The 28000-nt window shown below is 51.5% G+C and overlaps 7 protein-coding genes and 1 non-coding gene across 11 annotated transcripts; 5 read left to right on the top strand and 3 right to left on the bottom strand.

Moving 5' to 3' along the window:
- The first annotated feature begins 66 nt into the window (after positions 1-66).
- LRRN4CL (LRRN4 C-terminal like) lies at positions 67-2914 on the top strand. The gene is made up of 2 exons (XM_042957922.1): positions 67-849; positions 1430-2914. Exon 2 carries the CDS (start codon positions 1435-1437, stop codon positions 2155-2157), a length of 723 nt encoding a protein of 240 aa, XP_042813856.1. The 5' UTR covers positions 67-849; positions 1430-1434; the 3' UTR covers positions 2158-2914.
- Positions 2915-4906: 1992 nt separating this feature from the next.
- UBXN1 (UBX domain protein 1) lies at positions 4907-7564 on the top strand. The gene is made up of 10 exons (XM_042958091.1): positions 4907-4990; positions 5098-5185; positions 5325-5378; positions 5467-5573; positions 5657-5726; positions 5966-6157; positions 6252-6303; positions 6445-6558; positions 7063-7255; positions 7422-7564. The coding sequence occupies exons 2-10, from the start codon at positions 5127-5129 to the stop codon at positions 7469-7471; spliced, it is 891 nt and encodes a 296-aa protein (XP_042814025.1). The 5' UTR covers positions 4907-4990; positions 5098-5126; the 3' UTR covers positions 7472-7564.
- Positions 7565-9018: 1454 nt separating this feature from the next.
- Positions 9019-10528, bottom strand: LOC102970639 (ubiquinol-cytochrome-c reductase complex assembly factor 3). Its single transcript, XM_007091962.3, has 2 exons — positions 10238-10528; positions 9019-10146 (listed from the first exon to the last, which is right to left on the bottom strand). The coding sequence occupies exons 1-2, from the start codon at positions 10355-10357 to the stop codon at positions 9997-9999; spliced, it is 270 nt and encodes an 89-aa protein (XP_007092024.1). The 5' UTR covers positions 10358-10528; the 3' UTR covers positions 9019-9996.
- Positions 10529-10934: 406 nt separating this feature from the next.
- Positions 10935-13437, top strand: LBHD1 (LBH domain containing 1). Its single transcript, XM_042959633.1, has 4 exons — positions 10935-11739; positions 11819-11978; positions 13119-13343; positions 13433-13437. The coding sequence occupies exons 1-4, from the start codon at positions 11590-11592 to the stop codon at positions 13435-13437; spliced, it is 540 nt and encodes a 179-aa protein (XP_042815567.1). The 5' UTR covers positions 10935-11589.
- Positions 12639-15395, bottom strand: CSKMT (citrate synthase lysine methyltransferase). 4 transcript variants are annotated; one of them, XM_042958836.1, is made up of 3 exons: positions 15323-15395; positions 14715-15039; positions 12639-14516 (listed from the first exon to the last, which is right to left on the bottom strand). In XM_042958836.1, the coding sequence occupies exons 2-3, from the start codon at positions 14788-14790 to the stop codon at positions 13861-13863; spliced, it is 732 nt and encodes a 243-aa protein (XP_042814770.1). In that variant the 5' UTR covers positions 14791-15039; positions 15323-15395; the 3' UTR covers positions 12639-13860. The 4 variants fall into 4 exon arrangements, with proteins under 4 accessions (XP_042814770.1, XP_042814769.1, XP_042814771.1 ...); XM_042958835.1 differs by having other exon boundaries at positions 15315-15386; XM_042958837.1 differs by lacking the exon at positions 15323-15395 and having other exon boundaries at positions 14715-14856; positions 14950-15121.
- LOC122231600 lies at positions 15116-15263 on the bottom strand. Its single transcript, XR_006208857.1, has one exon. It is a non-coding gene; the product is annotated as a small nucleolar RNA SNORA57 (small nucleolar RNA).
- CD1H11orf98 (chromosome D1 C11orf98 homolog) lies at positions 15396-17649 on the top strand. The gene is made up of 4 exons (XM_015542030.2): positions 15396-15530; positions 15684-15808; positions 17121-17218; positions 17303-17649. The coding sequence occupies exons 1-4, from the start codon at positions 15492-15494 to the stop codon at positions 17410-17412; spliced, it is 372 nt and encodes a 123-aa protein (XP_015397516.2). The 5' UTR covers positions 15396-15491; the 3' UTR covers positions 17413-17649.
- A 5523-nt stretch (positions 17650-23172) lies between these two features.
- INTS5 (integrator complex subunit 5) lies at positions 23173-27810 on the top strand. The gene is made up of 2 exons (XM_007091972.2): positions 23173-23364; positions 24649-27810. The coding sequence occupies exons 1-2, from the start codon at positions 23285-23287 to the stop codon at positions 27626-27628; spliced, it is 3060 nt and encodes a 1019-aa protein (XP_007092034.2). The 5' UTR covers positions 23173-23284; the 3' UTR covers positions 27629-27810.
- The last annotated feature ends 190 nt before the right edge of the window (positions 27811-28000 follow it).

The following is a 28000-nucleotide window of genomic DNA, read 5'->3' as shown; positions in this document are numbered from 1 at the left end:
TCCCTGACTCCTTGAAATGGATTCAAGGCCATTGGAAATCCTGTGTTCCCCAGGCATCCTCCTTGCCACCCCGAATTGGAGGAGGTTGTCTTGTTGGGGGCTGCCGGTGGGGAAGGCCTCCAGACCCTGGACTGTTTTGGGTACAGCTGTTCCCGTTCACAAACCTAGGAAGTCCAAGGAGAGAAAACCTATCCTGCCCACTCCATCCACGTGATTCTTTCATCTCCCTCTGGGGAGGGGGATCATGTAGGGCGGGTCTGGAGAGCTGGGCTACATCATTCTGGCCTGTGCACCCCTCCCTTTCTCCGTCCATTGGGAGGCAGAAGACAGGAAATGACTGCCATGGATGTGGTATGATTTTTACCGAAACAGCATTTTGTAGCCCAGGCCCCATGCTGCCCACAGCTGTTTTCTTCTCTGATTCCAGCCAGGTGGCCCTCTGTTTCATGCTCCCCTCCTCACCCCTCCACATAACTTCAGCCTTTTGATTCTCAGCTCCTGGCTGCTTTCCACATTCCAATCCCCTTTCAGAACCCAGGCATCCCGGCCTCCAGATGAAACAGCTGCATGTGGCTCCCCCCCACCCCCTTCCCTGGCCCCGTGACTCAGGCCCTCTGAAGGGACCAGCCCGCTTCTTGGCATTCACGGGGATAGAGGGGGGGCCGGGGGAGGGGGGCTACGTGGTGACATCATAGTTGAAGGGTATAAAAGCTTCGAGCCAAAAGAGAATTGAAATTGAAGAGAAGACACTGACAAAACCTGACTGCGCAGCCTGTGCGCCTGGGGGCTCAGCCTCAGACCCAAAGACATCTGCTTGAAGATTTGAGCTGCCGCAAGACCCACCCACCGGTGAGAGGCTGCTGGGGGCCAGGGAAGAGTGGTGGGAGGTGGGGGGGGGGGGGAGCAGGCAGGGACTGGAACTCCCTTGACAGGTGGAGAGGGTTCCAAGGTCCTTAGTTTCCCCTTCTGTTCCCTCTCCTCTCTCATTTCGGTCTCCTTTTGGGCTTTTGTGTCTGTCTCCCACCGATGATTGTTTTACTTAGATCTTTTCTCTGGGTGGCAGCTGGGAAATATTCCACCTTTCTTCCCCAGGCTGAATAAATCATTTCCTCTTCTTTTCCCCTCCAGCACTTTGCTTATTCATTAACTGTTTCTGGTACTTCACACATGGCTGGTCACACACCCATGTGTCAGACTATATTTGGGGGTTTTTTTGTTTGCTTGTTTTTTTTTTGCCCAAAACCAAGTACATATCGCCTGTTCAGAAGTTGGTGGACAAATTAAGAGTGTCAGTCTCCTTTCCTCCTCTCTCTTGGTCTCCTCCTGGCCCCCAGCTGTGTTCCCCGTCCCCGGAGATTTTGTTGAGGGAAGGGCCCTAGAAGGCATGGCGTCTGGGCAGTCTTGACCTATCCACCTCCTTCCCTTGCAGGCCCCATGCTGGGCTCTCCCTGTCTTCTGTGGCTCCTGGCTGTCACCTTCTCCTTGGTTCCCAGAACGCAGTCCTTGGCCCCTCAAGACCTTAAGGAAGAGGACAAAGATGAGACACCCCGGCCACGGCCTCCTTTGCGGGCCGTCCCCTGTGACTATGACCATTGCCGTCACCTGCAGGTGCCGTGCAAGGAGCTGCAGAGGGCTGGACCCAGGGCCTGCCTGTGCCCTGGGCTCTCCAGCCCCACGCAGCCGCCCGACCCTCCGCGCCTGGGAGAGGTGCACGTGGTGGCCGACGATGCCAGCGCAGTGGTGCACTGGTGCGCCCCCTTCTCTCCGGTCCACCAATACTGGCTGCTGCTATGGGAGGGCAACGGGGCTCCCCAGAAGGGTCCCCCCCTCAACTCTACTGTCCGCAGAGCAGAACTGAAGGGCCTGAAGTCCGGGGGCGCTTACGTCGTTTGCGTGGTGGCTGCAAATGGGGCTGGAGAAAGCAGCGTGCCGCAGGCAGGTGGGGAGGGCCTCGAGGAGGTGGGTGGCCCTCCCTTCGGGCCCTGCAGGAGGCTGGCCGTGCCCCCCAGACCGCTTACCCTGGTCCACGTGGCTATCGGGGTGGGCACAGTGCTGGCCCTGCTGAGCTGCTCTGCTCTGGTCTGGCATTTCTGCCTGCGAGAGCGCTGGGGCTGCCCCCGCCGCCGGGTGGCCTCCCGACCCTCAGCAGGGCTCTGAAGCAGCCTGGGGGCCTCTCAGGCCCAGCGGAGCCTAGGCTTAGGGAGCAGAGCTCGGCCTGGACTCCCTGGGAGGAGGCAGTTCCCACTGCTGCCCTGAGCAGCCTGGACAGCAGAGTCGATGGCCAGGCACTCGGGCCCCAGCTGAGTCTCAGTGCTCAACCTGAGAGCTTGTTCAGGTCCCAGACTTTCTGTCCTGCTCCAGGCCAAGGTTTGGAACAGAGCAGAAGGCATTGGGAACTTTTTACTTAAAGGACCAGATAGTAAATGATTTAGCCTTTGCAGGTCCAGAGGACAAAAGCAAAGGTATTGCATAGGTACTTCCTTAGCCATGCGACAGTGTAAAAACAGAGAAACCATTCTTAGCTCATGGGTCTGAGGAATCAGGCCCCGGCCACATTAGACCTGTTGGCTGTAGTTAGCCAATCGCAACCCCTGTCATACACCCTCAAAAGGGCTCTGGCGCATTGGTGGCCTCAATGGGATTTTGAGAACAAGCTGCTGCAGGATGGGAGTTTGGGGCAAGGCTATTCCCGCTGTTGCCTTTTGTTTAGATATCAAAGATGGGCACACCGGGGTCAGAATTCACCTGTGTCTGAAGTGGGTGAAAATGAATGGCTGACACGGGATGGAAAGAGGGACCTGCCTGAGCTGTTGTCTGGGACCCCCAACTCCAAGGGATGTCCCCCACTTCCCCTCAATTTGTGTTTATTGCACATCCACTGTACCAACATTAAAGGATATGTTAAAGGAAGACATTTGCATTTTTCATGATCCTTTTCATTTTCCTCCACACACCTATTTTTCAGCGTCGTGTGTCCTTTTCCCCCCCAGAGTAGTGTGTATTTTCGAATTTCTCTTTCACTTAACTGGATGTAGAAAAGTCTGGGATGGCTACAGAGTACAATCCTCGTTTTTGCTGGTCTTATAACTTTTAATTATTGAAATAACATTTCTACGAGTTTCAAGCACTACTGAAGAATATAAAGGAAAGTTCCCCTTTTTCTCGGGAGGTAATCACCCCCTAGCAGAGCAGTGCTTTGTTCAGTGCAAATGTTTTCTTTATTCACTAAAGGAATGACGGATAATGTTCCACAATGTTCCATGATTTGTGGCAAATTGTAACCTCCTTAGTTATGTCAAAGGCTGCATAACTTTGCATAGGACGATGCTCCTTAACTGACAGAAGTTGTCACCCTTTAATGGAACATTTGTCTTCAGTGTTTGTTGTGATGTCTCTGTGTATCCTCACATGTTTGCATTTCTATAGGGTACTGACCTGGAAGTAGATGAAAGAACACAGTCCTATATAATTATGGATTTAAAAAAAATTACTGGACCTCTAGGATAAATTTAGAATACATTTGTTATCTATAATGCACTTGCCACACTGTAGTGAATACTTTGTCCCTTTTTTAATTTGCTTCCTGTATTTCCTCAGCATTTATTCATTTACAAATAACGAGGACCCACTCTCTCCTTACTCAAGACGTGCTTTGCAAGCATTCTTACTTACTCTTCACCGCATTATTACAAAAGACGGTGTCCCCTTTGAGGAGATGAGAAATTTGAGGTTCTAAACGGTTTGAGGCTACAAGTAAGGAGTTAGGATGCCCAGCTCCAAAGCTGATGTTCCCTCCACTATGGAGAGGCAACATAGCATAGTGGTGTAGTGAATGCATACTGCATGGGTTTGGATCCTAGCTTAGCTATTGACCAGCTTTGTGACATTTTTCTGTGTGTGTTTCCTGTGACTAGCAGTAGTATAATCATATAGATTGTTGTGATGATTAAATATACATTAATTCTATAAAAGTCCAGGGCATATACTATCAATGTTAGTAACTTAGTATGACTCTGCCTCCTTATAAACATTCAAAGTGAGTTTACCTTAAGGGATCTAACAGTCCTTAGCGTGTAGGGCTAAGTAATCAACGAGGACTACACAGGGGAATAAATGCTTAAGGGGGTAAATACTGGAGCTGGGAGGTGGATGGGGGTTGCTCAAAGCAGGATTCCCTTAGAAAGCAAACCTGGGGTCCAGTCTGAAATTGGGAATTAACCAGTCCCACCAAAGAGGCAGGACATCCCAGGCGGAGGGACTCGTAGGTGCAGGCGCCTGGAAAAGCAAGACGGCCTGTTTTGCAATCTGCACAAATTACCAGCAAGTGGTGGGAGATGACGCTGCGCACTACCAACATGTACACAGCGCACTCCTGCCAGGTGCCTAAGGGAAGGGCTTATTGTTGTTATTCTCACTTTACAGAGGCCTCTAAACAAACAACAACAAGAACAAAAAAAAGCGGAGGAAGCCAGACTACTAAGCACTTGTTTCGTTCTAAGTGACTGGAGTGTCATGGAGAATATTTAAGCAGGGAGGTGATGACAGGATCACAGAGTTATGTTTTTGCAAAAGATCCCTCTGGCAGGCGAGCGGAGGATGGCTCAATTCCCCGGAGAGGATGAGTGGGTCAAAGAGTAGGAACATGTCTATGGCTCCCGATCAACAAGCCAAGTAACTTTCCAATTGGTTGCGCTCAGAGCTTGCCTCATTCCGCCCTTGGGTTTCAAAGCCGCACCACCCTTCTTCCCCACCGCTGCCGGCGTCCCAGTCTGGGGGGGGAGGGGGTATCGCCTCCCCCGTCAGCGTCCTCGGATGCACCGCCCTTCCCCGCCCTCACGGGGCCCGGGCAGCCGAGCCGAGCCGGGCCTGTGTTTTCTGGCTCTCGGCGGCACCCGTCCACGTCCGCCCCCACGTGACCCAAACAGATCCGGGCACTTCCGCTTCCCCTCGGCTTTCTTCTCGTCAGTGTCCGCGGCGGGTCTAGAGCCGGGTAAGTAAGAGAACGCCCGGCTGGGACGTCGGGGGGCGGCACCGTGCGGCGGCTCGGGGGCGCCCCAGCGCTGACCTCCCTGCGCCCTCCTTCTCGCCCTCCTCCAGGTCCCCGCGGAAGCGGCGGTGGTGGCGCCATGGCGGAGCTGACGGCTCTGGAGAGTCTCATCGAGATGGGCTTCCCTAGGGGACGCGCGTAAGGGAGCCCCCTAACCCTGGCCCGCGGGGATCGCGGACCTGTCTGCGCCTTTCCCCCAGCCTGGTCTCAGGCTCCACGCCCCAGCCTGACCCGCACCATGGCTCGCGGGCGCTATTCACGGTGTTTCTGCCCCCAGGGAGAAGGCTCTGGCCCTCACGGGGAACCAGGGCATCGAGGCTGCAATGGACTGGTGAGCGCTCAGACCGGGTGGCAGGGGAGTGGGGACTGCTGGAAGGGGCAGCCTCATTGTTAACGTCCCTCCCGACTTCCCCTGCCAGGTTGATGGAGCACGAAGACGACCCCGATGTAGACGAGCCTCTACCTACCCCCCTTGGACACGTCCTGGGACGGGAACCCACCTCCTCGGAGCCAGGCGGCCCTGAAGGTCCTGACTGAGGGACACAGTGTGATCATTCACGAGAGCTCGAGGAGCATGAACGGCCAGTAACACTGATTGCTTGTTTGTAGGAACCAGCTCTAACGCCGGAGAAGGCAAACCCGTTTTGACTGAAGAGGAGAGACAGGAACAGACTAAAAGGTATAGTCACGAACAATGTCACATTTCTGAGGGTCACCTTCCACTTTTCCATGATGCACAAGTCTGATCAAAGAACCTGGAACTTTCCGTGTTCCCTCCGTCCTTCCTTGGCGGCTTCCTCTTTGTTTCTCTCACCTCTTTTGGGACGCGTGTTCCCTGATTTCATTTTGAATCCGTTATGAACTCGCCTTCCCAATCTGTGTCCATTTTTCTTGAGCTCTTTCCTTTCTGCCACACAGGATGTTGGAGCTGGTGGCCCAGAAGCAGCGGGAGCGGGAAGAAAGAGAGGAGCGAGAGGCATTAGAACGGGAACGGCAGCGCAGGAAACAAGGGCAAGAGTTATCAGCTGCCCGACAGCGGCTACAGGAAGATGAGATGCGCCGAGCTGCTGAAGAGCGGAGGAGGGAAAAGGCTGAAGAGTTAGCAGCCAGGTCTGGGTGATGGGGATATTGGATACGAGAGGAGAAAGGAATCTAGATTTGCTTTGTCAATGTCCGACCTACTTTCTTCTTGTCTGCATTCCAGACAAAGAGTCCGAGAAAAGATTGAAAGAGACAAAGCAGAGAGAGCCAAGAAGGTAGGTGATTGGGAAGACACTGGGGTCATGAAGTAGGTAGGCTAGTAGAAACCCTTTTCTAGCTTCAGAGGAAAAGGATGGGCGTAGTGTGTTTCTTTTAAGAGTGGGTGAGGCTGATCAGTGTTTTCCTTTGTCCTCCAGTATGGTGGTAGCGTGGGTTCTCGGCCGTCACCACCAACAGAGCCAGGCCCTGTTCCCTCCTCTCCCAGCCAGGAGCCTCCCACCAAGCGGGAATATGACCAGTGTCGCATACAGGTACTGATTCTAATTCCTGTCTTGCTTCTGGGACCCCTTTGTCTACCTGGCTCAGAGCTTTTTTCAGTTATGTTCCCTCTGCCAAACCTCTCCCTTCTTTGTAAGTGACTTTTGAAATCCTACCTCCTCTACTCTTAGGAAAGATATCGCATTTCACTTGCTCTAGTCTTATTTAAATCCATACTTCCCTCTTACTCAGCAATTACCTTTTTAGTTGATCATGTTTTCATTTCGTTTATTACACAGCAACTTGCACGACGTGGTGTTTATCTAGAGGTTTTTGGGTGATCTCGTCTTTGTTAAAATGTGAGGAAGCTGGGAGCCTCTCTTCAGTGCTTAGTAAACCACAGCATAAGTGGTTGTTCATGAGGTGCTTTGAAGAGTAGTTACGCCGGTCCAGTCTAACGGGAAGCAGGAGCCAACTTTGCAACTCTTCTTTTCCTTACTTGAGCACCTCACTCAGTTCTGACGCTCACAATACTGTGTTTCACGCTTGCCCTCTAGGTCAGGCTGCCAGATGGGACCTCACTGACCCAGACGTTCCGGGCACGGGAACAGCTGGCAGCTGTGAGGCTCTATGTGGAGCTCCACCGTGGAGAAGAGCCTGGAGGGGACCAGGACCCCGTGCAGTTGCTCAGTGGCTTCCCCCGGCGGGCCTTCTCAGAGGCTGACATGGAACGGCCTCTGCAGGAGCTGGGTATGACACGTGCGATCAGAAACAGGACTTGGGGGAGGGGAGGGGATGCCTGAGAAAGGAAGGAATGCCAGGGGAAGAGACTTTGGGGGGATGGTATGAAGCCAGAAATTTTGGGGGGCAAAGAGCAAGGATCTTTGAGGTCAAAGCTGTTTTCTCCCATCTTCAGGACTTGTGCCTTCTGCTGTCCTCATTGTGGCCAAGAAATGTCCCAGCTGAGAGGCCTTTATCCCACCATCCCTCTCTGACATCTTCATGTTTGATAGAGCACTGACATCTCCTTCCTAATAAATAGACCCTCTGAGTTCTGTATGTGCCTGACTCCTTCCTGAGTGGCTGGGAGGGACAAAACTGAGGCAGAGGGAGAAGTTACAGGGAAGGCATTTAAAGCAGACCTTATTTTTCATCTTCAGTTTCCATACAGAAACTTGATTACAATCTCTGGATCTTTCTTTTTGGGAAGTTAAGAGAAGTGTTGGGGGTAGAGTACGACGAGCAGCACAGTTTGCTCCTATGGGTAAGGTAGTGCATAAGCCTGAGATCCTTACTTGTGTGCCTGCCTCTTTTTTTTGGGGGGGGGGCACCCCCCCCCCCGCCTTGACTTCTTGAAGCCAGCCTAGTTGCTTCCTGTAAAATAAGGATGATGGTACCTGTTAATTCATTGTTATGGGTATTACATAACGCTGATACAGGTGCTTTAGTGTAGTTCCCTGGCACTTAATAAGTTCCCAGTAAGTATTAGCTATTAAAGAGTAATTTGGGGGGCACCTGGGTGGCTCAGTCAGTTAAGCGTCTGACTTCAGCTCAGGTCATGATCTCACAGTTCATGGGTTCAGGCCCCACATCAGGCTCTGTGCAGACAGCATGGAACCTGCTTGGGATCCTCTCTCCCTCTCTGCATCTCCTCAACTCGTGCTTGCTCGCTCTCTCAAAATAAATATATGTGTTAACAGAGATACGAAGGCAATTATCTGGGGTTGGTACAGTTATGCCACCTTTATTTGTATAACAGTTTTTATTTAATCTCTACACCCAGTGTGAGGCTTGAACTCACAACCCTGAGACTGAATGTCGTGGTCTCTTTCTGCCTACCAAGCCTGCCAGGTGCCCCCAATTATCCCATTTTAGAGACTGGGACACGAAAGAATGTGACTTACGGAAACCAACCCACCTGAGGAGCTTGACTCTAGGGCTCAGGCTCTGAACCTCCCAAGTTCCTTCATCACAGCCTCTCACTGCTGCTCTCATCCTCGTAGTCCCTCAAACAGCTGCTGACCTTTTCCCTCTCATTCCCCTGCTAGAAAGAGGCCACGGTTAAACCAAAGATCACACATAACAAGTGCATTTGGCTTAGGACTTCATCCATCGGGTGAAAACAGCACCAGTGCACCATCTGGGTTTACACCTCAGTGTTAACCAAGCTTTATTTATTGTCCTGGCTTTATTTAAATAAAAGCAGGGGTACCTGGGTGGCTCAGTCCATTGAGCATCCCACTCTTGATTTCAGCTCAGGTCATGATCCCAGGTTCTTGGGCTTGAAACCTGTGTGGGGCTTCATGCTGAGCGTGGAAGCTGCTTACGATTCTCTCTCTCTTGAGGAAGCCTGGGTGACTCGGTTAAGTGTCTGACTTCGGCTCAGGTCATGATCTCACAGTTCGTGGGTTTGACCCCTGCATTGGGCTCTGTGCCGTCAGCTCGGAGCCTGGAGCCTGCTTTGGATTCTGTGTCTCCCTCTCTCTCTGCCCTTCCCCCGCTTGCACTCCGTATCTTTCTCTCTCAAAAATAAATAATACACTCTCATAAATAATAAATAAAAGCAAGCTTTCCCCCCTCCCCTTCAATTGCTATCTTCTTTGGAACCACCGGATGTGAGGCAGACCACAGGGAAATTATCTCGCTCCTTCAGAGATTCCCAAGAGATCCCATGACTGGATTCGGGGATTACAGACTACTACAGTGAAAACCTGGAAGGGGAAAAACCCCACTACCTATTATCAAAGGCTGCTCTGTGCCAAGCACTGCACTTTACGTTTCTAAGTTAATTTTTTCCCAACAACCCTCAAGATAATTACCACCTTTTATGTAACAGGACTGAGGCTCCAAGAGGTTTTGTAACATGCAGGACTTTCATCAAGACCTGTCTTACTGAACGCATGCTCCTTTCACTCCTAGCAAATTGACCTCCAAAGGTTCAATAGCCCCAGAAAGCATCATAGTGTATGTTAAATGCTAGAAGCCCCTCTCCAACCTCACAGGACAGGAAACCCAAAGTGTCCTCCACGGGCACCAATTGCTACAGGATTTTCCAGCATTAGTTCTGATTTCAAGAATGTCACTTGGTTATCAAAAGTACGCTTGAACAACCACATGACATTGTGTTTTGGTCGCTGCGGGGCACATGGGAGCCACAGTCATCTGCTTCCCCAGCACGGGCCCCCCAGAACACTCTAGACGTTTAGAGGCGCCAGACTGCAGGGCTCACAGACTGGATGGCGGAACGTGATTTATTGGTTCCTTCGGGTTCACCATATCCGACGCCCCCGCCCGCGACGTAGGATGTTAAAGTGCAGTCAGTGCATCTTTTGATAGGGGACGTGCTCACCCTGCAGCGGCTCCCAGGGCCTCAGGGAGGCCTGGGCGCGGCATCCTCGATCGGGTCTCCCCGCTGGGCGTACGGAGGAGAAAGGCCGCCTCCGACTCTTGCGCGGGAGCAAGGTCCCAGTGCCCACGATGGAAGTCCCAGCTCACGTTGACTTCCCGCCGCCGCCGCCCATCCAGTTCTTCCTCCAGGCCACGTTCTCTTGCGTGGCCGCTGCCTCCTGCAGAGTGGCTAGCACTAACTCTTTGGTCCTGACCGCCTCCTCCCTGCGCCGCGGGTCTTGCTCGGGCATCTCCTGCGGGCGGGAAGGGAGGTTCGCAGTCCTGACCCCCAGCCCGGGGGCTCTCCGCCCGCCCACCCCACCTCGGACTTCCAGTCGCCCCCACCTTCAGCATCGCCTGCTTCCGCTGCTCTCCCGGAGCCACGAGGACAAAGAGCGCGGAGCCCACGCCAGCCCCGGCGCCCAGAAGGGCACCCACGATCAGCGCTTTGCGCAAGGTCTCCATGGCCGACCGCGCGACCAGCGAGGCGCTCTCCGGCGCCTCCCGCAGCCTAGAAGGCGAGCCACGACGTCTCACCGCTCCCCGCGCTGGCTAGAGCGGCCCACGGAGAAGACCATAGAGATGGGGCCGGGCTAGAGGGCCTGATCAGCGAAACCTTCGAATCTAGAGCACCTGGGTCTTAAAAGACTGGTTTTAACTGGGAAGCTTGAGCGCGTCCAAAAGCGTTGGACTTGAGGGCCGAGCACCGGACCCATTGCCATGAAGTCCAGAGTGGGATTGCTAAAGGGAGCGTGCGTGTCGGAGTGCGTGTCTTCATGGTCGCTGTGGGTTTTACGGCTGCCCAGTTCCGAAATTTCCTGGTCGATACAGGGCTAGGGCTGTGCTCTGTAGTTTCCTACAATAACTTGTGGTTTTTCAGTACAGCACATACCGGACATCCAGATACTTACATCAGTCTATTGGTCCACTCCAAATCTCAACTTCTGAACAAAAACTCAAAGCCAAATGTACTGGGTGGGGGGAAAGGTATACATATGTTATTATTTTTCTTTATTTTACTTGTTAAATTAACGTATTGAAAGTAAATTTGTTTTGTTTTGTTTTGTTTTGATCATGGGAAACCCTTGGCTCCCCCACCCCACCCCTGGCATGAAAACTCTGGGTTTGGAGTAACATACCGAGTTCTAGTTTGGAGAAGAAAGCACCTTTTAGTTGTGTGACTCTGGGCAAATCATTTAAGTTCTTTGTGCCTCGGCTTCTGCATCAGAAAATAGGGCTAATGACAGTATCTTTCTCATAGTTTTAGGATAATTAAATGAGTTGATATATAAAGCATTTAAAAACAGTTACTGGTAAATAGTAAACACCCTATAAATATTCATTAAGTAAGACACAAAGAAACATGTCAAATTGGGAGACCCAGTGAGCAAAGGAATCAGGAAATTCCAAGTTTGTTAGCAAAGCTCTTCACTCCCAGGGCTTTAATCCAGATGCCCTTGTTGACTCCTACCCTCCTGCCTTTCCCAGTGACACCGGGGAGTGAGACCTAAAGCTCCTATCCCATCTCTTGGGATTTTCCCCTCCCCTGGAAGGCCCATAATCTCCTAGCTTGTCATTCTCTTCTCAGAAGTGATTAGGGGCCAGGCTCCAAGGATTAAAGGAGCAGTCTGTGGAGTGTCTGAGTAGGGGTACTCCACTTTGAGTTCAACCACTCTGCCCTCTAAGAATTAGAACCCATGGCCCTTGTGCCAGGGAGCAGCGAGGATGGGCCTTGGCCTAGAGATAGCCCAGGCTCCTCCCAGCACCCAGAAAGTCCTAGGCTGACCAGCCCCCTGTGGATGGACAGAGGAGAAATTGGCAGGGTTGAAGGTCACCAGGATGTTCAGGTTAGTACTCCCCTACCCTGTGTCTTGCTGCTGACTCATCTTCCAGTTTGGTCCAAGCACCTTGCTTATCCTGATTCAGGTGGTCTCTCAAAAGACTCGCCTGCCCTCCATTGTGGTGGAAGCTTCTGAGGGGAGTGAAGAGAGCGGGGAGCTGGGTTGGCCACAAGAGGAGCTGCTGCTGCTCACTGATGAGGAAGAGGAGGCCGAGGTCTTCTTCCAGGACCAAAGTGAAGAGGCAGGTGAGGGAGGCGGCTGCTTCAGTGGGGCCGTTGCGACCTGGATATTCTTCAGGGCAGGGCCCAGATGGAAAACTCAGTTGTGTCCTCTGCATTAAGCAGTACCAGGCACACAGTAGGTGCTTAGTTCATGCAGTGAAGAATAACATAGAGGTGGAGAGAAAAGTCAAAGTGTCTGGCAAAGTTGAACATTAGAGGGAAGTTGTAATGTCAGATGGGTGATGCCTTTTAATTATTTTTAAAATATACTTAATATTTTAAAATACATTGTTTTTAAAATATTCTAAAACAATGTTTTAAATGTTTTAAAATATTTACATCATTTGTTGTGTGTGTGGGGGGAATGTAATAAAATTATCCCAAATCGACTACCCAGAGAGAAGTTACATTTTGGATGCCTTTTCTTCCAGAATTTCCCCCATGTCTGATACTGTTATAAAAGCTTAGGGGCGCCTGGGTGGCTCAGTCGGTTGGGCGTCCAACTTCAGCTCAGGTCATGATCTCGCGGTCCGTGAGTTCGAGCCCCGCGTCAGGCTCTGTGCTGACAGCGCAGAGCCTGGAGCCTGTTTCAGATTCTGTGTCTCCCTCTCTCTCTGACCCTCCCCCGTTCACGCTCTGTCTCTGTCTGAAAAATAAATAAACGTTAAAAAAAAAAAAAAAGCTTATTTATTAGGACTTACAGTGTGCCAGGCACTGTGCTAAACACTTTTATCTCATGATTTTCAGAACTCAGTGGGGGAGACCCTTTTATCCTCATGAGAAAACTGAGGCCATGAAATTAGGCTCTTAATTACAACTGCTGTATTACTTTTTTATAAGCAAAAGAAAAAAACATCAAACTAATTTGCTTCATCTTTCAAAAAGTCAGTAATGTATCAGGAATACTTTTCACTTTTTTTTATTTAACGTTTATTTTTTAGAGAGAGAGACAGAGTGTGAGCATGGGAGGGGCAGAGAGGGAGACACAATCTGAAGCAGGATCCGGGCTCTGAGCTGTCAGCACAGAGCTGAAGTGAGGGTCAAACTCAAGGACCTGATATCATGACCTGAGGCGAAGTAGGACACTTAACCGACTAAGCCACCCAAACGCCCGCAGGAATACTTTTCACTTTTAACGGGCTCTTCAACTCTCCTCTCCCCCAGGCTGGACTTGGAGCCCACTGGACCCCAGATCTCCGTTAAGAACCTTTAACCCAGAACTCAGCTGGGGGCAGGTACAGGTAGAACAAGATGTCTCCTGGATTCCCGAGGACACAGAGTATCAGGAAGCCTCCAACCCCTGTCCTCTCTGGAACCCAGCAACAGGCTCCCACGTGTGTAGAAGCTTTGTGGAATATTCACACCTCCTGCCTCCCAGGAGCTTTGAGGGTAAGTATCTGTTCTCTCTCTCTCAACATTTCAGTGAAGTTTGTTAGGAGGCCCTTCTGGCTGTCCTATCAATCTTCCCCTTTTCACAGGTTGAGGACACTGAGGCTTGGAGGTTGGGCCACTGGCTCACATCAGTCAGTCAGTGCTGGGATTTGGATTAAGAACTCCTCTCTTTAAACAAAAAACCCCCAGAAACTCTATCTGTGCCCATAGGTATTCCAGTTAGTAGGGGTTAGAAGCCTTCTCTAGTTAGCACTCATCTTGTGCCTGGCATTGCTAAGTGCTAAATGTTTCACCTGACATTGTATGTAATCCCAACTCCACCTATTATTATTCCTACCTTGCCGAGGTGTAAACTGGGGCATGGAGACATTCAAAAATATGTGCACGTGGCTAGAAAATATGGAGGCCAGCCCTAAGATCCTTGCTTCCCAGCCGTCATACAAAGATGCAAAAAATTCTCTTCACCTCTTTCCTCACCCAACAGAAAAATTATATAGAGTTAGAACTAAAGTCTTTAATGAGAGACTTGAACCAAGTAAGCAAAGTAGGGGATGCCCCTGAAAGGGCCTAGCTCCTGCACAGTCACAGTCCAGCCTTGGGACCCTTGCTCCAGGCAGGGTAGCCGCACATCAGGGTCCTCATCGGAGAACTGAATCAGGGTCCCCCGGGGGCTTAGGACCCTTAGGCATTCTGACAGAAGCTGGTAAGCCCCAGGCAGACCGCCCCGGGCAACAGCATCCCAGGTGCCCTTATCCAGCACTAGCTGGAAGGAGCCTGAGGGAGCCACGGGCTCCAGGTTCTGGGCATCAGCCTGTATGAACTGTAGTCGAGAGGCAGGGTGCCCAGGGTACAGGGGTATTTGGTCTTGGCCACCTTCCAGGAGGCTGTTCATGTGGGCCACGGCCACAGGAGAGAAGTCCACCCCCAGCACATCCACGGGAATTGGACACTTGGTGTAGAGACCTGTACATAGGCTGGAGGTCCCACAGCCCACGTCCAACACCCGCAGTGGATAGGCAGCCGGTGCCTCCTGCAGCAGCGGCAGTAGGAACCCCTGGGCTTCCTCATACCCAAAGAACCAGTCGAACGTGGGGACGCTGCCGACTCGGGGACCGCTGTGGAGCTTATCCCAGAGGCAACGGTGGGCCAGGCAGTTACCAGCCAGGGAGCCTGTGGACACGAGTGGGGCACATGTGTCACCCAGGGCCCAAGTTTCATCAGATTGCTGCAAAAAAAAAAAAAAAACCAAAAAAAAAAAACCAAAAAAACACAAAAAAACACCGGTGCAATATACCCTGGGGTTTGAAGAATCACAATTTCAGGGATTAGGGTCACTAAGAACCCGCCTTGCCCTCCCACTCTGCCTACCTTCCCTACCCAACAAAGCTCGGCGCGCCCCAGCCGCCAGGGTCGCCACGTGGAGAGTTGCTCGCAGCGCGGCCATCTGGAGATCCCGGCAAGGTCGGCCAGAGAACCTTCTGCGAAATGTCGCCCGCACTCCCGAAGGAGCCTGAGGTCCAAGAGAAAGGTTGCAAATTCCGCTTTGTGGGATAACGCGAACAGCCTAATGACAACCATGGAAAAAACGCGGACACACACTTACTACGGCAGGAAAGGCCTTTATTGTTGGCAACGGTAAATTAAAAGAGGAGGGGGACACGACAGCTCCGGTTCCAGGGGCGGCTCCCCAAACCTGAAATAAAAGGAGAAGTCGTGAGCACCCCAAGGAGGAGCCTGCAGAACCTCGGTTCCGCTGGGCTCCTTGGAGCCGGTGTCCCGGCGGTTGAGGATAGAACCCGCGGACCGGAAGCCGCGGGCACCGAAGACATGACGCCGAGGGGCCAGAGCCCTTTCCCTCTGCCTCCGTACATTACGGGGGCCGGGACCGTACACCCGGCCCCCGCCAAGAAAAGGAGGGTGAGCAGGCCCCGCCCAGAACCCCTGCCGGGCCTCGTATCCGAAACCTACCTACGCACCTACTTTTTCGCCGTCCCGGGAGAGAACTAGAACGCCGCCGAGCTGCTTTATATACCCTCAGTACCCGCCCCTGAGCTGCGATTGGCTCGCGGAGGCCGAGGGGCGGGGCCTACGCGGACGCTGCGCAGAGCCAAAACGCCGGCCGCGAACCACAGTCGTTGCGCAGCCATGGGGGCTCCCGGGGGAAAGATCAACCGGCCCCGAACGGTGATTGTGTGGGAGCCCCGACTTCGTTTCCCCACGCGTCTTGGAGCCCTCTAATCTCGCCAGAGATGAGATCTATGGGCCGGAGTCGCCGGGTGCGGGGTCCTGGGTCGCGGTGCGCGGCTTCCGTCTGATTAGCATCTTCCTCCCCCTCAGGAGCTGAAGAAGAAGCTGTTCAAGAGACGGCGGGTGTTGAACCGGGAGAGGCGACTGAAGCACCGGGTGGTGGGAGCTGTAATAGACGAAGGCCTGATCACGCGGCACCACCTCAAGAAGCGGGCGTGAGTGCCAGACTCTCTTCCCTTTGCCCCGCCCCCTCCCGCCTCGAGTCCCCTTTCTCCTCCGTGTCGATCTCCACAGCAGGTATCACCTCCGCTTTTCTTGTGCACTGACTTTATACAAGGCACGTTTGTCAGCTGTGTTTGTGCCTACACCCTGCTAGCGTGCGGACAACACTGGTAGCTCACAACCTCTTTGGGTCTTGGACCCGACTAAGAATCTAAGAACTGTCGACTCACCCACCTCCCCAGATAACATTGTACCTTCACATAAATTTTTATAAGTAAACTTAAACTTTTTTATTAAAAATTTTTTTTAACATTTTAAATTTATTTTTGAGAGACAGCATGAGCAGGGAAGGGGCAGAGAGAGAGACACACACACAGAATCCGAAGCAGGCTCCAGGCTCTGAGCTGTCAGCACATAGCCCGATGCGGGGCTCAGACCCACGAACTGTGAGATCATGACCTGAGCCCAAGTAGGAAGCTTAACCAACTGAGCCACCCAGCTGCCCCTAAATATTTTTATTTCTGAGAGAGAGAATGTGAGTGGAGGAGAGGGGCAGAGGGAAAGGGAATCCCAAACAGGCTCCAAGCTCAGCGCAGAGCTCCACACGGGGCTCCATCCCACGATCCTGGTATGGTGACCTGAGTCAAAACCAAGAGTCAGACACTCAACCAACTGGGTGTCAGAAATATTGAAAATAGGGGCGCCTGGCTGGCTCACTTGGTAGGGTGGGCCATTCTTGATCCTTGCAGTTCATGAGTTCAAGCCCCACATTGCGCGTGGAGACTACTTAAAATTAAATTAAATTAAATTAAATTAAATTAAAAAGTATTGAAGATAGAAGGAAAAACAGTTTTCCCTTACAAATTCTTGCCATATACCAAGTGTTAACACTTAATGTTAAGTACTCTCTATATATGTACGGGCGTAGTGTTAAGCATGTTAATGGCTAAATGTTGGAAAGATTTAACTCAGAGCCTAGATTTTCAGGGTCTTTCTACTTGAGTCCAAAGACATTTTCTTTTCTTTTTTTTAGTTTTTCATGTTTTATTTATTTTACAGAGAGAGCAGGGGAGGGGCAGAGAGAGAGGGAGACACAGAATCGGAAGCAGGCTCCAGGCTCTGAGCTGTCAGCACAGATCCCAACGTGGGGCTTGAACTCACAAACTGTGAGATCATGACCCGAGCCGAAGTCAGATCCTTACCCTACTGAGCCACCCAGGCGCCCCAAAGGCGTTTTCAATAGCCAGAACCAGCCTGCGGTGGTTCCGGTTAACCTGGACATCTTTGCTCTTACCAACCCTTCAGGTCCAGTGCACGTGCCAACATTACTCTCTCTGGGAAGAAGCGCAGAAAACTCCTCCAGCAGATCCGGCTGGCCCAGAAAGAGAAAGCAGCCATGGAAGGTGAGGCTGGGGCAAAGAGGTGAGGTGAGGGGGCAGCCTGGATTCACTGGGGGTCCTTCATGCTTCCTCTTTCCTTTTGCTCAGTGGAAGCCCCCACGAGGCAAGCCAGGACTAGTGAACTGCAGCCCAAACGGCAAAAGAAGACGAAAGCCCCCCAAGATGTAGACATGGAGGACCTCGAAGATAAGAGCTAAATCCCCACGCCTCCCACCGGAAGATTCTCAGCTGGAGCCAGGAGGACTCTGGTTATTTCGGAGGACTTTGGAGAAGGCATTGCCCCTTTTTGCTCTTCTCAGATTCCTTTTCCTTAATGGCCTAGGGAGCCGCCCTGTAGGAATGCGTTGAGAGGAAGAGCGTGGAGAAGGAAGATGGGAGACGGGGGTCCTTAACAGTCAGCTCAATTTGTAATAAAGCCCTAGACTTCTCACTGAGATGTGTGTGATTAAATGTAGGAACGGGCGGGGTTTGTGAGTGGGGAAACGAGACAGGAAATAGGACCCAAAGGCAACGAGAAGCCAGCCTCTGTGCCTGGCTGGCTCAGTCAGTAGAACATGCGACTCTAGATCTCAGGTTGTGAGTACGAATCCCAATTGGGTGTAGAGATTACTTAAAAAAAAAAAAAAAAAGTCAGAGGCACCTAGGTAGCTCAGTTGGTTAAGCATCTGACTTCAGCCCAGCTCACGATGTCACCTTTATGAGTTTGAGCCCCACATCGGGCTTTGTACTGACAGTGTGGAGCCTGCTTGGAATTCTCTCTCCCTCTCTCTGTCTCCATCACTTGTGCTTTCTCTTTCAAAATAAATAAGTAAACTTAAAAAAAAAAATCCACTGTTATTTAAAAAAATTTTGGGGGGGACACTTGGGTGGCTCAGTCGGTTAAGCATCTGACTCACAGTTTGTGAGTTCAAGCCCCGTGGGCTCTGTGCGGACATCTCGGAGCCCGGAGCCTGCTTCAGATTCCGTGTCTACCTCTCTTGGCCCCTCCCCTGTTCTCTCTCTCTCTCTCTGTCTCTCCCTCTCTCTCTCCCTCTCAAAAATAAATTAACATTAAAAAAAATTTGCTTGAAGTAAATAAAAAATAAATTCTTGTTTTAAAGTAAGTTCTACGTAGGGCTTGAACTCATGACCTTGAGATCAAGACTCGGACGATCTACCGACTCAGCCAGCCAGTCGCCGAGGATTATATTTTTAATAAAGTGAAGACCGAGCATTATTTTTCCCATTTAACATTCAGAACTTCTGTTGGATGACAGGACTGGGGGTGTTTAATTAAAGTGAAAAGCTGCCTGTGTGGAGGTGTGTTCAACAGGGGGGAAAAAACATCTCTCTGCCCTGTTTAATCTGTGTAAGCTTCTTTGGAAGAGGGAGGGTTTGGGTCCAGCGTTGCACCTCCTTTCTCCCTGCCACAGCCCATCCCACCTCACCCCTCTGCCAACTACATATTTTGAATTTCAAATTCAGTAAAGAATCTGTACAATGAACCTTTATAAATGCACTCTACTTAAATTTGCCAATTTTTAGCATTTTCCAACAGTTGTTCTATCTGTATGCACTTGCAAATATGTACGCATGTGTCTTTGTTGACTCATTGGAAAGTCAATTGCAGATGAGATTTTTACCCCAGAGAACATTCCTTCTTTTTTTTTTTTAAGGTTTTTTTGTTGTGTTGTGTTAGTGTTGTGTTTTGTGGTTTTTTTTTGAGAGAGAGCCAGCAGGGGAAGAAGCAGAGAGGAGAGAGTGAATCCCAAGCAGGCGTTGCACTGTCAGTAAGGAGTCCCACTTGGGACTCAAACTCACCAACTGTGAGATGGTGACCTGAGAGGAAATCAAAATGAAGAATTGGCCGCTTAACTGACTGAGCCACGCAGGTGGCCCAGAACATTATTTTATATAGCCAAAATACTCTTATCACACCTAAGACATTTAACATTAGCTAATACTGACTTTTTCATATTTGAATTTCCTTAATTGTTCCAATAATATCCTTTTGTTGTTGTTGTTGAGAGAGAGAGCGTGAGCAGGGGAGAGGGGCAGAGGGAGAGAGAGAGAATCTAGGGCGCCACACTCAGTGAGGCCCAACACAGCCCCATCCCACAACCCTGTGACTACAACCTGAGTGGAAATGAAGAGTGGGACCTCAGCCTACTGAGCCAACTAGGAGCCCCTCCAATAATATTTTTTATAGCTGTTTTCCCCCTCAATCCAGGAGTTAATCAAGGATCATGTAACTTCATTTAATTGTCCTGTCTCTTTTGTCTCCTTCAACAGTGCTTCTTTTTTAAATGTTTATTTTTGAGAGAGCGCAAGTGGGGGTGGGGCATAGAGAAGGGGACAGAGGATCAGAAGTAGGCTCTTCACTGACAGTAGCAAGCCCGATGTGGGGCTTGAACTCATGAACCACAAGATCGTGACCTGAGCAGAACTTGGTCGCTCAACCAATTGAGCCACCCGGGTGCCCCTCATTCCACAGCATTTCTACCTATTTTAGGTAACTTGACATTTTTGAAGAGCCCAGTGTAATTTTATTTATTTATTTAGGAACAATCCATTTCCCATTGCTTACATCAATTTGTCTCACGATTAGTGCTTCTAAGTGTAGAAACTTGGTTAAGTGGGTGTCTGTCAGATTTCTCCATTGTTAAAGTATAATTTCCCTTTGTAATTCATAAGTAACCTTTGGGGCTGCTACTCTGAGATTGTATGAATACCCTATTCCCCCAAATCCTTTCACCCCGTGATTGTAGCACCCATGATAATCTTTACCTAGTAAGTTACTGCACAAAATGGTGATTTTCTAATTTTATCCTTCATTCACTGATATTATTCATGTGATATATTCCGTAAAGAAAACCCCTTCCTCTGTAAAAATATCACTATGGATTCTGATTGTTTCTCAGTGTGTCATAATCCAGGACTATTGCTTTTACAGGCTTGAAGTCATGGCCAACATTTGGCCAACAGGAGCCTTTTCAAGGTGGTCTCTGTGTCCTTTTGACACAACACCATCCGTATTTGAGCACTTCCTTGTTTTCTGACATGATGATCTGCTCCAATTTCACCTGCTACTTCCCCTGGCCTAAGACTGGGATCAGCCAATTTTCCAGGGAAACAGAATTATGTCCAGTTTTGAACACAGAAAAGAAAAGCGGTTGTTTGAAAATGTATTCAGATGCAGTAAAGAGAGGAGGGGAGGCAATAGGAAGGAGAAGGAAAGACATTTGTTTTTTAATTTACGTTTTTTTGAAGTAGGCTCTACATCCGATATGGGGCTTGAACTCATGACCCTGAGACTAAGTGTTACACACTCTACTGACTGAGCCAGCCAGGTGCCTCAGGAAAGACATTTTTAATATTTTGAGACACACAGAGAGAGAGAGGGAGACAGAGCATGAGTGGGGGAAGGGCAGAGAGGGAGGGAGACACAGAATCTGAAGCAGACTCCAGGCTCTGAGCTGACAGAGCTTCACGTGGGGCTCAAACTCGTGAACCACAAGATCATGACCTGAGCTGAAGTCGGACGCTTAACTGACTGAGCCACCCAGGTGCCCCATCTTCTTTTTTTAATTAAAAAAAATTATTTTAAATCTTTTTTTATTTTTGACAGAGAGAGTCAGAGTATGAGCAGGGGAGGGGCAGAGAGAGAGGGAGACACGGAATCTGAAGCAGGCTCCAGGCTCTGAACTGTCAGCACAGAGCTGGAAGCAGGTCTCTAACTCAGGAGCTGTGAGATCGTGACCTGAGCTGAAGTCAGACACTTAACTGGCTGAGCCACCCAGGCGCCCTTTAATAAGTGATCTTAAGTGATGTTTGCAAAAATCTGTCAGATAGGAGACATACGCATTTTACAGATAAGGAAATGGGCTTCAAACAGTTGGGTCAATTGCTCAGGGTTACACTGCTGATAAATTGCAGACATGAATCTAGATCTGTCCAACACCAAAACAGGCACCTGTGGATTATGAAATCCTTAAGAGCAAGGACCACATAATAGTCTTATTCCTGGAGAACTTACATGTTTCAAAAGTCTCCTTAAAAATTTTTTTTTTACATTTATTTATTTTTGAGAGACAGTGAGACAGGGTGCGAGCAGGGGTGGGGCAGAGAGAGAAGGAGACACAGAATCCGAAGCAGGCTCTAGGCTCTGAGCAAGCTGCCAGCACAGAGCCCAAGGCAGGGCTTGAACCCACAAAGCGTGAGATCATGACCTGAGCCGATGTTGGACGCTCAATGGACTGAGCCACCCAGGCACCCCAAAAATCTCCTTTTACAGATCATAAGTTGAGGCTCTCAGATGGTAAGTATTGGGTCCCAGTTGGAGACAGTGTTAGGAGCAGAAATATTTATTGTTCTAGAACAGATCTTGCTAGTAGGTAGTATATGATGGGGAGAACAAAGGCAAAAGGAAAAAAAATAAACTTCCTTACAACTTATAGCCTATTGACAAGTACTTGAGACAAGCAGAGTGGCCTTCCTCTGGAAGCTTAGCTGCCTCAATGTTAATATGTTGCAAGAGGCAAAAGACAACCTTAGCGTGACATTAGTGGGACCTCCAGGATCCTGTAATAAATTCCTTCGGAAACTTCCTTTATCTCTACCTGCCCAAGATACATGTTAGCAATCATCGCCTAAACATATGACCCACTGATACACATTTAAGGGGGCTCACACTAAGAGTTTACTAGGTTGTAGTAAATGATCTTTTTCTAACAACAGCTAGCCCCTCAAGATCCTAGAAACCTCTCTTCCAAATTCCTTAGAGACCTAATGCTCTCCCTAACCCCCTCCCCAACCTGAAAGTTTATAATCAGCGCCTCCTTACAAACCAATAGTAGCTCTTTTTGCCCACAGGTCCTGTTGCCTTTTTAGCACCGAAGACGTCTCAAGAATTCTTTCTTGACTGTTCACTCGTGAATCCCAACATTTAGGATCAGTGAACGTATTCCCTGGTTTCAATTTTCGCAACACCCTAGGAGGTAGTTGTACTGTTACCATTCTCATTTCCCGAGGAGGAAGCAGGCATAGGGAGGATAAGAAGAGTACACAGCCAGTAAGTGGAAGAGGTGAAGCTTAAGCTAGACAGACTGGCCATTTTGGGGGCTATTGATGAATGCATAGGAGTTCGTCATACAGTTTCCAGGCTCCCTCTCCGCAAGGGAGAGGAAGGGCCCTGAGTTGGCAGGTTGGGGAGAGAGAGCAAAGCCTAAAGAACGGAGACTAACGTGACTGTAGAGCCAGCCTGTGACTGGAAGAACACCTACAACCCAATTTATTTCGGACTTCCTCTTCCTCCCTCTCTTTCCTTTTCCTCTCGGGAATTTTCTCTCCCATCTTTCGTTCTCCACCCCCACCCCCCCGCCTCGCTTTTCCCTTCCCTTCTCTCCTTTAACTGCTTTCTCCATTGTCACGGTCTATTTACTTATCTACTTGTTTATTCGTTTAATATTGTCACTGTTTGTTGATTAAAATATTTCCCAGTGCTTCCTTTTTTTTTTTTTTTTTAATTTTTTTTTTTACGTTTATTTATTTTTGAGACAGAGAGAGACAGAGCATGAACGGGGGAGGGGCAGAGAGAGAGGGAGACACAGAATCGGAAGCAGGCTCCAGGCTCCGAGCCATCAGCCCAGAGCCCGACATGGGGCTCGAACTCACGGACCGCGAGATCGTGACCTGGGCTGAAGTCTGACGCTCAACCGACTTGAGCCACCCAGGCGCCCCAGTGCTTCCTTTTTTAAAAACCTCGCGAGTTGAATATTTTGTATTTTTGGCTTTAGACAAAAATAATTAAATCCAGTGTGAATAGCCGCAGCCTGCTTTAGTTTGTGTGTCAAAGGCCCTTTGGGTGGGAAATGGTTTTGTTGCGGGCGGGTCGGCTTCTTGCTGTCACAGTCGCAGTCCTGCTCCGGGGAGCCCGACTCCGGTCCGGAACCAACATACGAGGGTCGCGGACGTCGCCGGACTGGTTTTCCTGCGAAGCCTAGTCGCTGGTTCCTTTCAGGGTTCCCGTCAGCGCGCATGCGCTACCTGCGCTTCGCCGCTCCCGCCTCGGGCTCGGGCTAGGGCTCCGGGATGTCCGCGTTGTGCGACCCTCCCGGGGCCCCAGGGCCTCCCGGGCCTGCCCCGGCCACCCACGGTCCCGCGCCGCTCAGGTAGTCAGAGCCCCTGGCATCTTCCCCCACCGCGCGGCCCTGCGCCGATCCCCAGCCTTCTCGGCAGAAACCCGGATCCTACCTCGAGAACTCGCGTCAGGGTTCTCAGAGATTCCTGGTCGGGTCTTCCCAGAACTCAAGGGGCTGCCGCGCCAAAACTCTGGGCTCCAGTGCCCGCCCTTCTAAGATCTCGGTCGTGCCTCCCCCTAACCCGCAGCGCCCCGTTACCCCAGATCCCGGCCTTGTTCTCACAGGAGTTGGGGATATCAGAACTCTTGGGAACCCAGCTGTCCTGCCCCTTTTAGAGCCGAGAGAACCCAGGGTCCCCTGGCTTCATGGAGTCTCCCTGAGAACCCAGGCCCACAAAATGCTTCCCTCTAGCCTTTCCCTTGTCCTGCAACTAAGATACTCCCCCTTACCTTAGGGTGGTTTATTTATTTATTTAAGAAATCAAGGCACAGTCGGAGCCCTAGAGGATGCGGTCTTTGGCAGAAAAGGCAGTAAGAGGAAGGGGACTTTGCCTCCTCCCGTAACACTGGCTTCCGAACCTCTACGACTGAAGCCATACGTTTTAGGAGGGGAAGGGGCTGAAAGGCAGACATTATTACCTTGTATGAACCCTGGGGATACCGTGGTTCCAAGGCACACTGAGAATGCTGGGAAGGTGGTGGTTGTTGATGTGGGGTCCAAGTGGTGTGTGCCTAGGATGCTTGCAGAATATGGGAGGAAACAGGTACTAGGAGGCCTTAACGAGGGTGCTTGTGTTTTGGGGGAAGGGCAGTAAAGTTGGAAAGGTGTTTTTAAAGCAGATGTTGTAGCCACACAAGGTATACTTACTCGATTCAACGAATACTTAATGGAGTGCTTTCCATATACCAGGCACCTCAGTAGAAGGGTATTCGGTGTTGAAGAGCACAGAAATGTTTACTGCCCTCTTGGAGCTTATAGTCTGATTACTTAACCTTGGTGTCTTTATCTGTAAAATGGGAACATAATAGTACCTACCTTATCGGGCTGTTGTCTGGATTGAAATAATACATATAAAGTACTTCAAGAGTACCTGAGATGAGTTATCTAACATAGCCGTTATTGTTATTATTGAAAGAAAAATAGGTAGCATTTATTGGGTGATTGATTAGTGGAAACTTGATATGGTGCATCAGTGCTTCACTTACATTATCTTTTGAAGCACAGTTATCCCTGTTTTATGTGGAAAAAACCCGGAATGTAATGTGCCCACCATCTCCCAACACTCTAAGTCTGCTTCTCTTGCTTTCTTTTCAGTGCTCAAGAGCTGTCCCAGGAAATCAAGGCTTTTCTGACTGGTGTGGACCCTATCCTGGGCCACCAACTCTCGGCCCGGGAACATGCTCGCTGTGGCCTTCTCCTGCTCCGCTCTTTGCCACCGGCTCGGGCCGCCGTGCTTGACCACTTGCGAGGCGTCTTTGATGAGAGCGTCCGGGCCCACCTGGCTGCCTTGGACGAAAGCCCTGTGGCTGGCCCCCCTCACCTCCGTCCACCCCCACCCTCCCACGTCCCTGCTGGGGGACCTGGTCTAGAAGATGTGGTGCAGGAAGTGCAGCAGGTGCTGTCTGAGTTTATCCGGGCCAACCCGAAGGCCTGGGCACCTGTGATTAGCGCGTGGTCCATTGACCTCATGGGGCAGCTGAGCAGCACATACTCGGGCCAGCACCAGCGTGTGCCCCATGCCACTGGCTCCCTCAACGAATTGCTGCAGCTGTGGATGGGCTGCCGGGCCACCCGCACATTAATGGACATCTATGTTCAGTGTCTCTCAGCTCTCATTGGTAGTTGCCCAGACGCCTGCGTGGATGCCTTGCTGGATACCTCTGTCCAGCATTCCCCACACTTCGACTGGGTTGTGGCCCATATTGGCTCCTCTTTTCCTGGCACCATCATCTCCCGAGTTCTCTCCTGTGGCCTTAAGGATTTCTGTGTTCACGGTGGGGCTGGAGGTGGAGCTGGTGGCAGTGGTGGAAGCTCTTCTCAAACCCCCTCTATAGACCCCTTTCCTGGATCTCCTGCTATCCCTGGGGAGAAACGGGTGCCCAAGATTGCCTCAGTTGTAGGCATCCTAGGGCACCTGGCCTCCCGCCACGGAGACAGCATCCGACGGGAGCTTCTGCGAATGTTCCATGATAGCCTGGCAGGGGGCACTGGGGGCCGGAGTGGGGACCCCTCCCTTCAGGCCACAGTTCCCTTCCTACTGCAGCTGGCGGTCATGTCACCAGCTTTGCTGGGCACAGTCTCTGGAGAGCTGGTGGACTGCCTTAAGCCCCCAGCCGTGCTGAGCCAGCTGCAGCAGCACCTGCAGGGATTCCCCCGGGAGGAGCTGGACAACATGCTGAACCTGGCCGTGCACCTGGTGAGCCAGGCCTCTGGGGCAGGTGCCTACCGCCTGTTGCAGTTCCTGGTGGACACAGCCATGCCTGCCTCAGTCATTACCACCCAAGGCCTGGCTGTGCCAGACACTGTGCGTGAGGCCTGTGACCGGCTGATCCAGCTGCTGCTTCTGCACTTGCAAAAACTCGTTCATCACCGGGGAGGGTCTCCTGGGGAAGGGGTGCTGGGTCCGCCCCCACCCCCCCGCCCTGTGCCCTTTCTAGATGCGCTAAGAAACCACGTTGGAGAGCTGTGTGGAGAGACATTACGATTGGAACGGAAGCGCTTCCTCTGGCAACACCAGCTCCTGGGCCTGCTCTCTGTCTATACTCGGCCTAGCTGTGGACCTGAGGCCTTAGGCCATCTCCTGAGCCGGGCCCGAAGCCCTGAAGAATTGAGTCTGGCCACCCAATTATATGCGGGGCTGGTGGTCAGTCTGTCTGGCCTCCTGCCTCTGGCTTTCCGAAGCTGCCTGGCTCGGGTGCATGCAGGGACTTTGCAGCCTCCCTTCACTGCCCGGTTCCTGCGCAACTTGGCACTGCTAGTCGGGTGGGAACAGCAGGGTGGTGAGGGCCCTGCAGCCCTAGGGGCCCGGTTTGGGGAGTCTGCGTCAGCCCATTTGTCTGACCTGGCTCCTCTCCTGCTACATCCTGAGGAGGAAGTAGCTGAAGCTGCTGCCTCCCTCCTGGCCATTTGTCCCTTTCCTCAAGAAGCCCTGTCCCCCTCCCAACTCCTGGGACTGGTGAGAGCTGGAGTGCATCGCTTCTTTGCCTCTCTGAGGCTGCATGGCCCCCCAGGTGTGGCTTCGGCCTCTCAGCTTCTTACCCGTCTCTCTCAGACCTCTCCAGCTGGGCTCAAGGCTGTCTTGCAGCTGCTAGTCGAGGGAGCCTTACATCGGGGCAACACAGAACTGTTTGGAGGGGAAGTGGATAGGGACAACGAGACTCTTTCAGTTGTCTCCGCTCCTTTGGCTTCTGCCTCCCTGTTGGACACAAACCGGCGGCACACTGCAGCGGTGCCAGGTCCTGGAGGGATTTGGTCAGTTTTCCACGCTGGAGTCATCGGCCGTGGCCTAAAGCCACCCAAGTTTGTGCAGTCGCGAGATCAGCAGGAAGTGATCTATAACACCCAGAGCCTCCTCAGCCTCCTGGTGCACTGCTGCAGTGCCCCCGGGGGGACTGAATGTGGGGGCTGCTGGGGGACTCCCACCCTGAGCCCGGAGGCAGCCAAAGCAGTGGCAGTGACGTTAGTGGAGAGTGTGTGTCCTGATGCAGCTGGTGCTGAGCTAGCCTGGCCCCCTGAGGAGCATGCCCGGGCCACCGTGGAGCGGGATCTCCGCATTGGCCGGCGCTTCCGGGAACAGCCTCTGCTCTTTGAGCTGTTAAAGCTGGTAGCAGCTGCTCCCCCAGCCCTGTGCTACTGCTCCGTGCTCCTGCGGGGGCTACTGGCCGCCCTCTTGGGTCATTGGGAAGCCTCTCGCCACCCTGATACAGCTCACTCCCCTTGGCACCTGGAGGCATCCTGCACCCTGGTAGCAGTCATGGCTGAGGGAAGCCTCCTGCCACCAGCCCTGGGGAATATGCACGAGGTATTTAGCCAACTGGCACCTTTCGAAGTGCGTCTGCTGCTGCTTAGTGTCTGGGGCTTTCTCCGGGAGCATGGGCCATTGCCCCAGAAATTCATCTTCCAGTCAGAGCGTGGTCGCTTCATCCGGGACTTCTCCAGGGAGGGTGGGGGTGAGGGTGGACCCCATCTCGCGGTTCTGCACAGTGTCCTCCACCGCAACATTGACCGCTTGGGGCTTTTCTCTGGCCGTTTCCAGGCACCTTCACCGTCCACTCTCCTTCGGCAGGGGACATAGCCTTTTTCATGATTCGGAAACCAAGGGACGTTAAGCAGTGAGAGAGAGAGGGGACTAAGGTGCTGCAGAAAGGTGGAGGCTTCTCTTCTAAACCTTGGCCTCAAGAGCGGTGTCACTTTTTTCCTCCCCCGCCTTTTTTTCTAAATAAAATTTACCGAGTTGAGAAAAGCAGAGTCCAGTGCCTCTGTCTGATGCTTAAGAGCTGGCAAAGTCGGACAGCGCCTGGCTCTGAACAATCCCGCCCCCGCCACCAGGCCACGCCCCCGGCCCCGCCTTCCGCGGGCATTTATTGTGTGCGGTCTGCCAATGGGGTAGCCGCCCGGCCGTTGTCTGGCCGGGCCAATCAGGAGGCCGGAAGGGGCGGGCGCTAAG

Source organism: Panthera tigris, chromosome D1 (assembly GCF_018350195.1).
Source record: "Panthera tigris isolate Pti1 chromosome D1, P.tigris_Pti1_mat1.1, whole genome shotgun sequence".
Taxonomy (NCBI): Eukaryota; Metazoa; Chordata; class Mammalia; order Carnivora; family Felidae; genus Panthera; species Panthera tigris.
The sequence above is the reverse complement of the archived record's forward strand: the minus strand, read 5'-3'. Positions and strand labels throughout refer to the sequence as shown.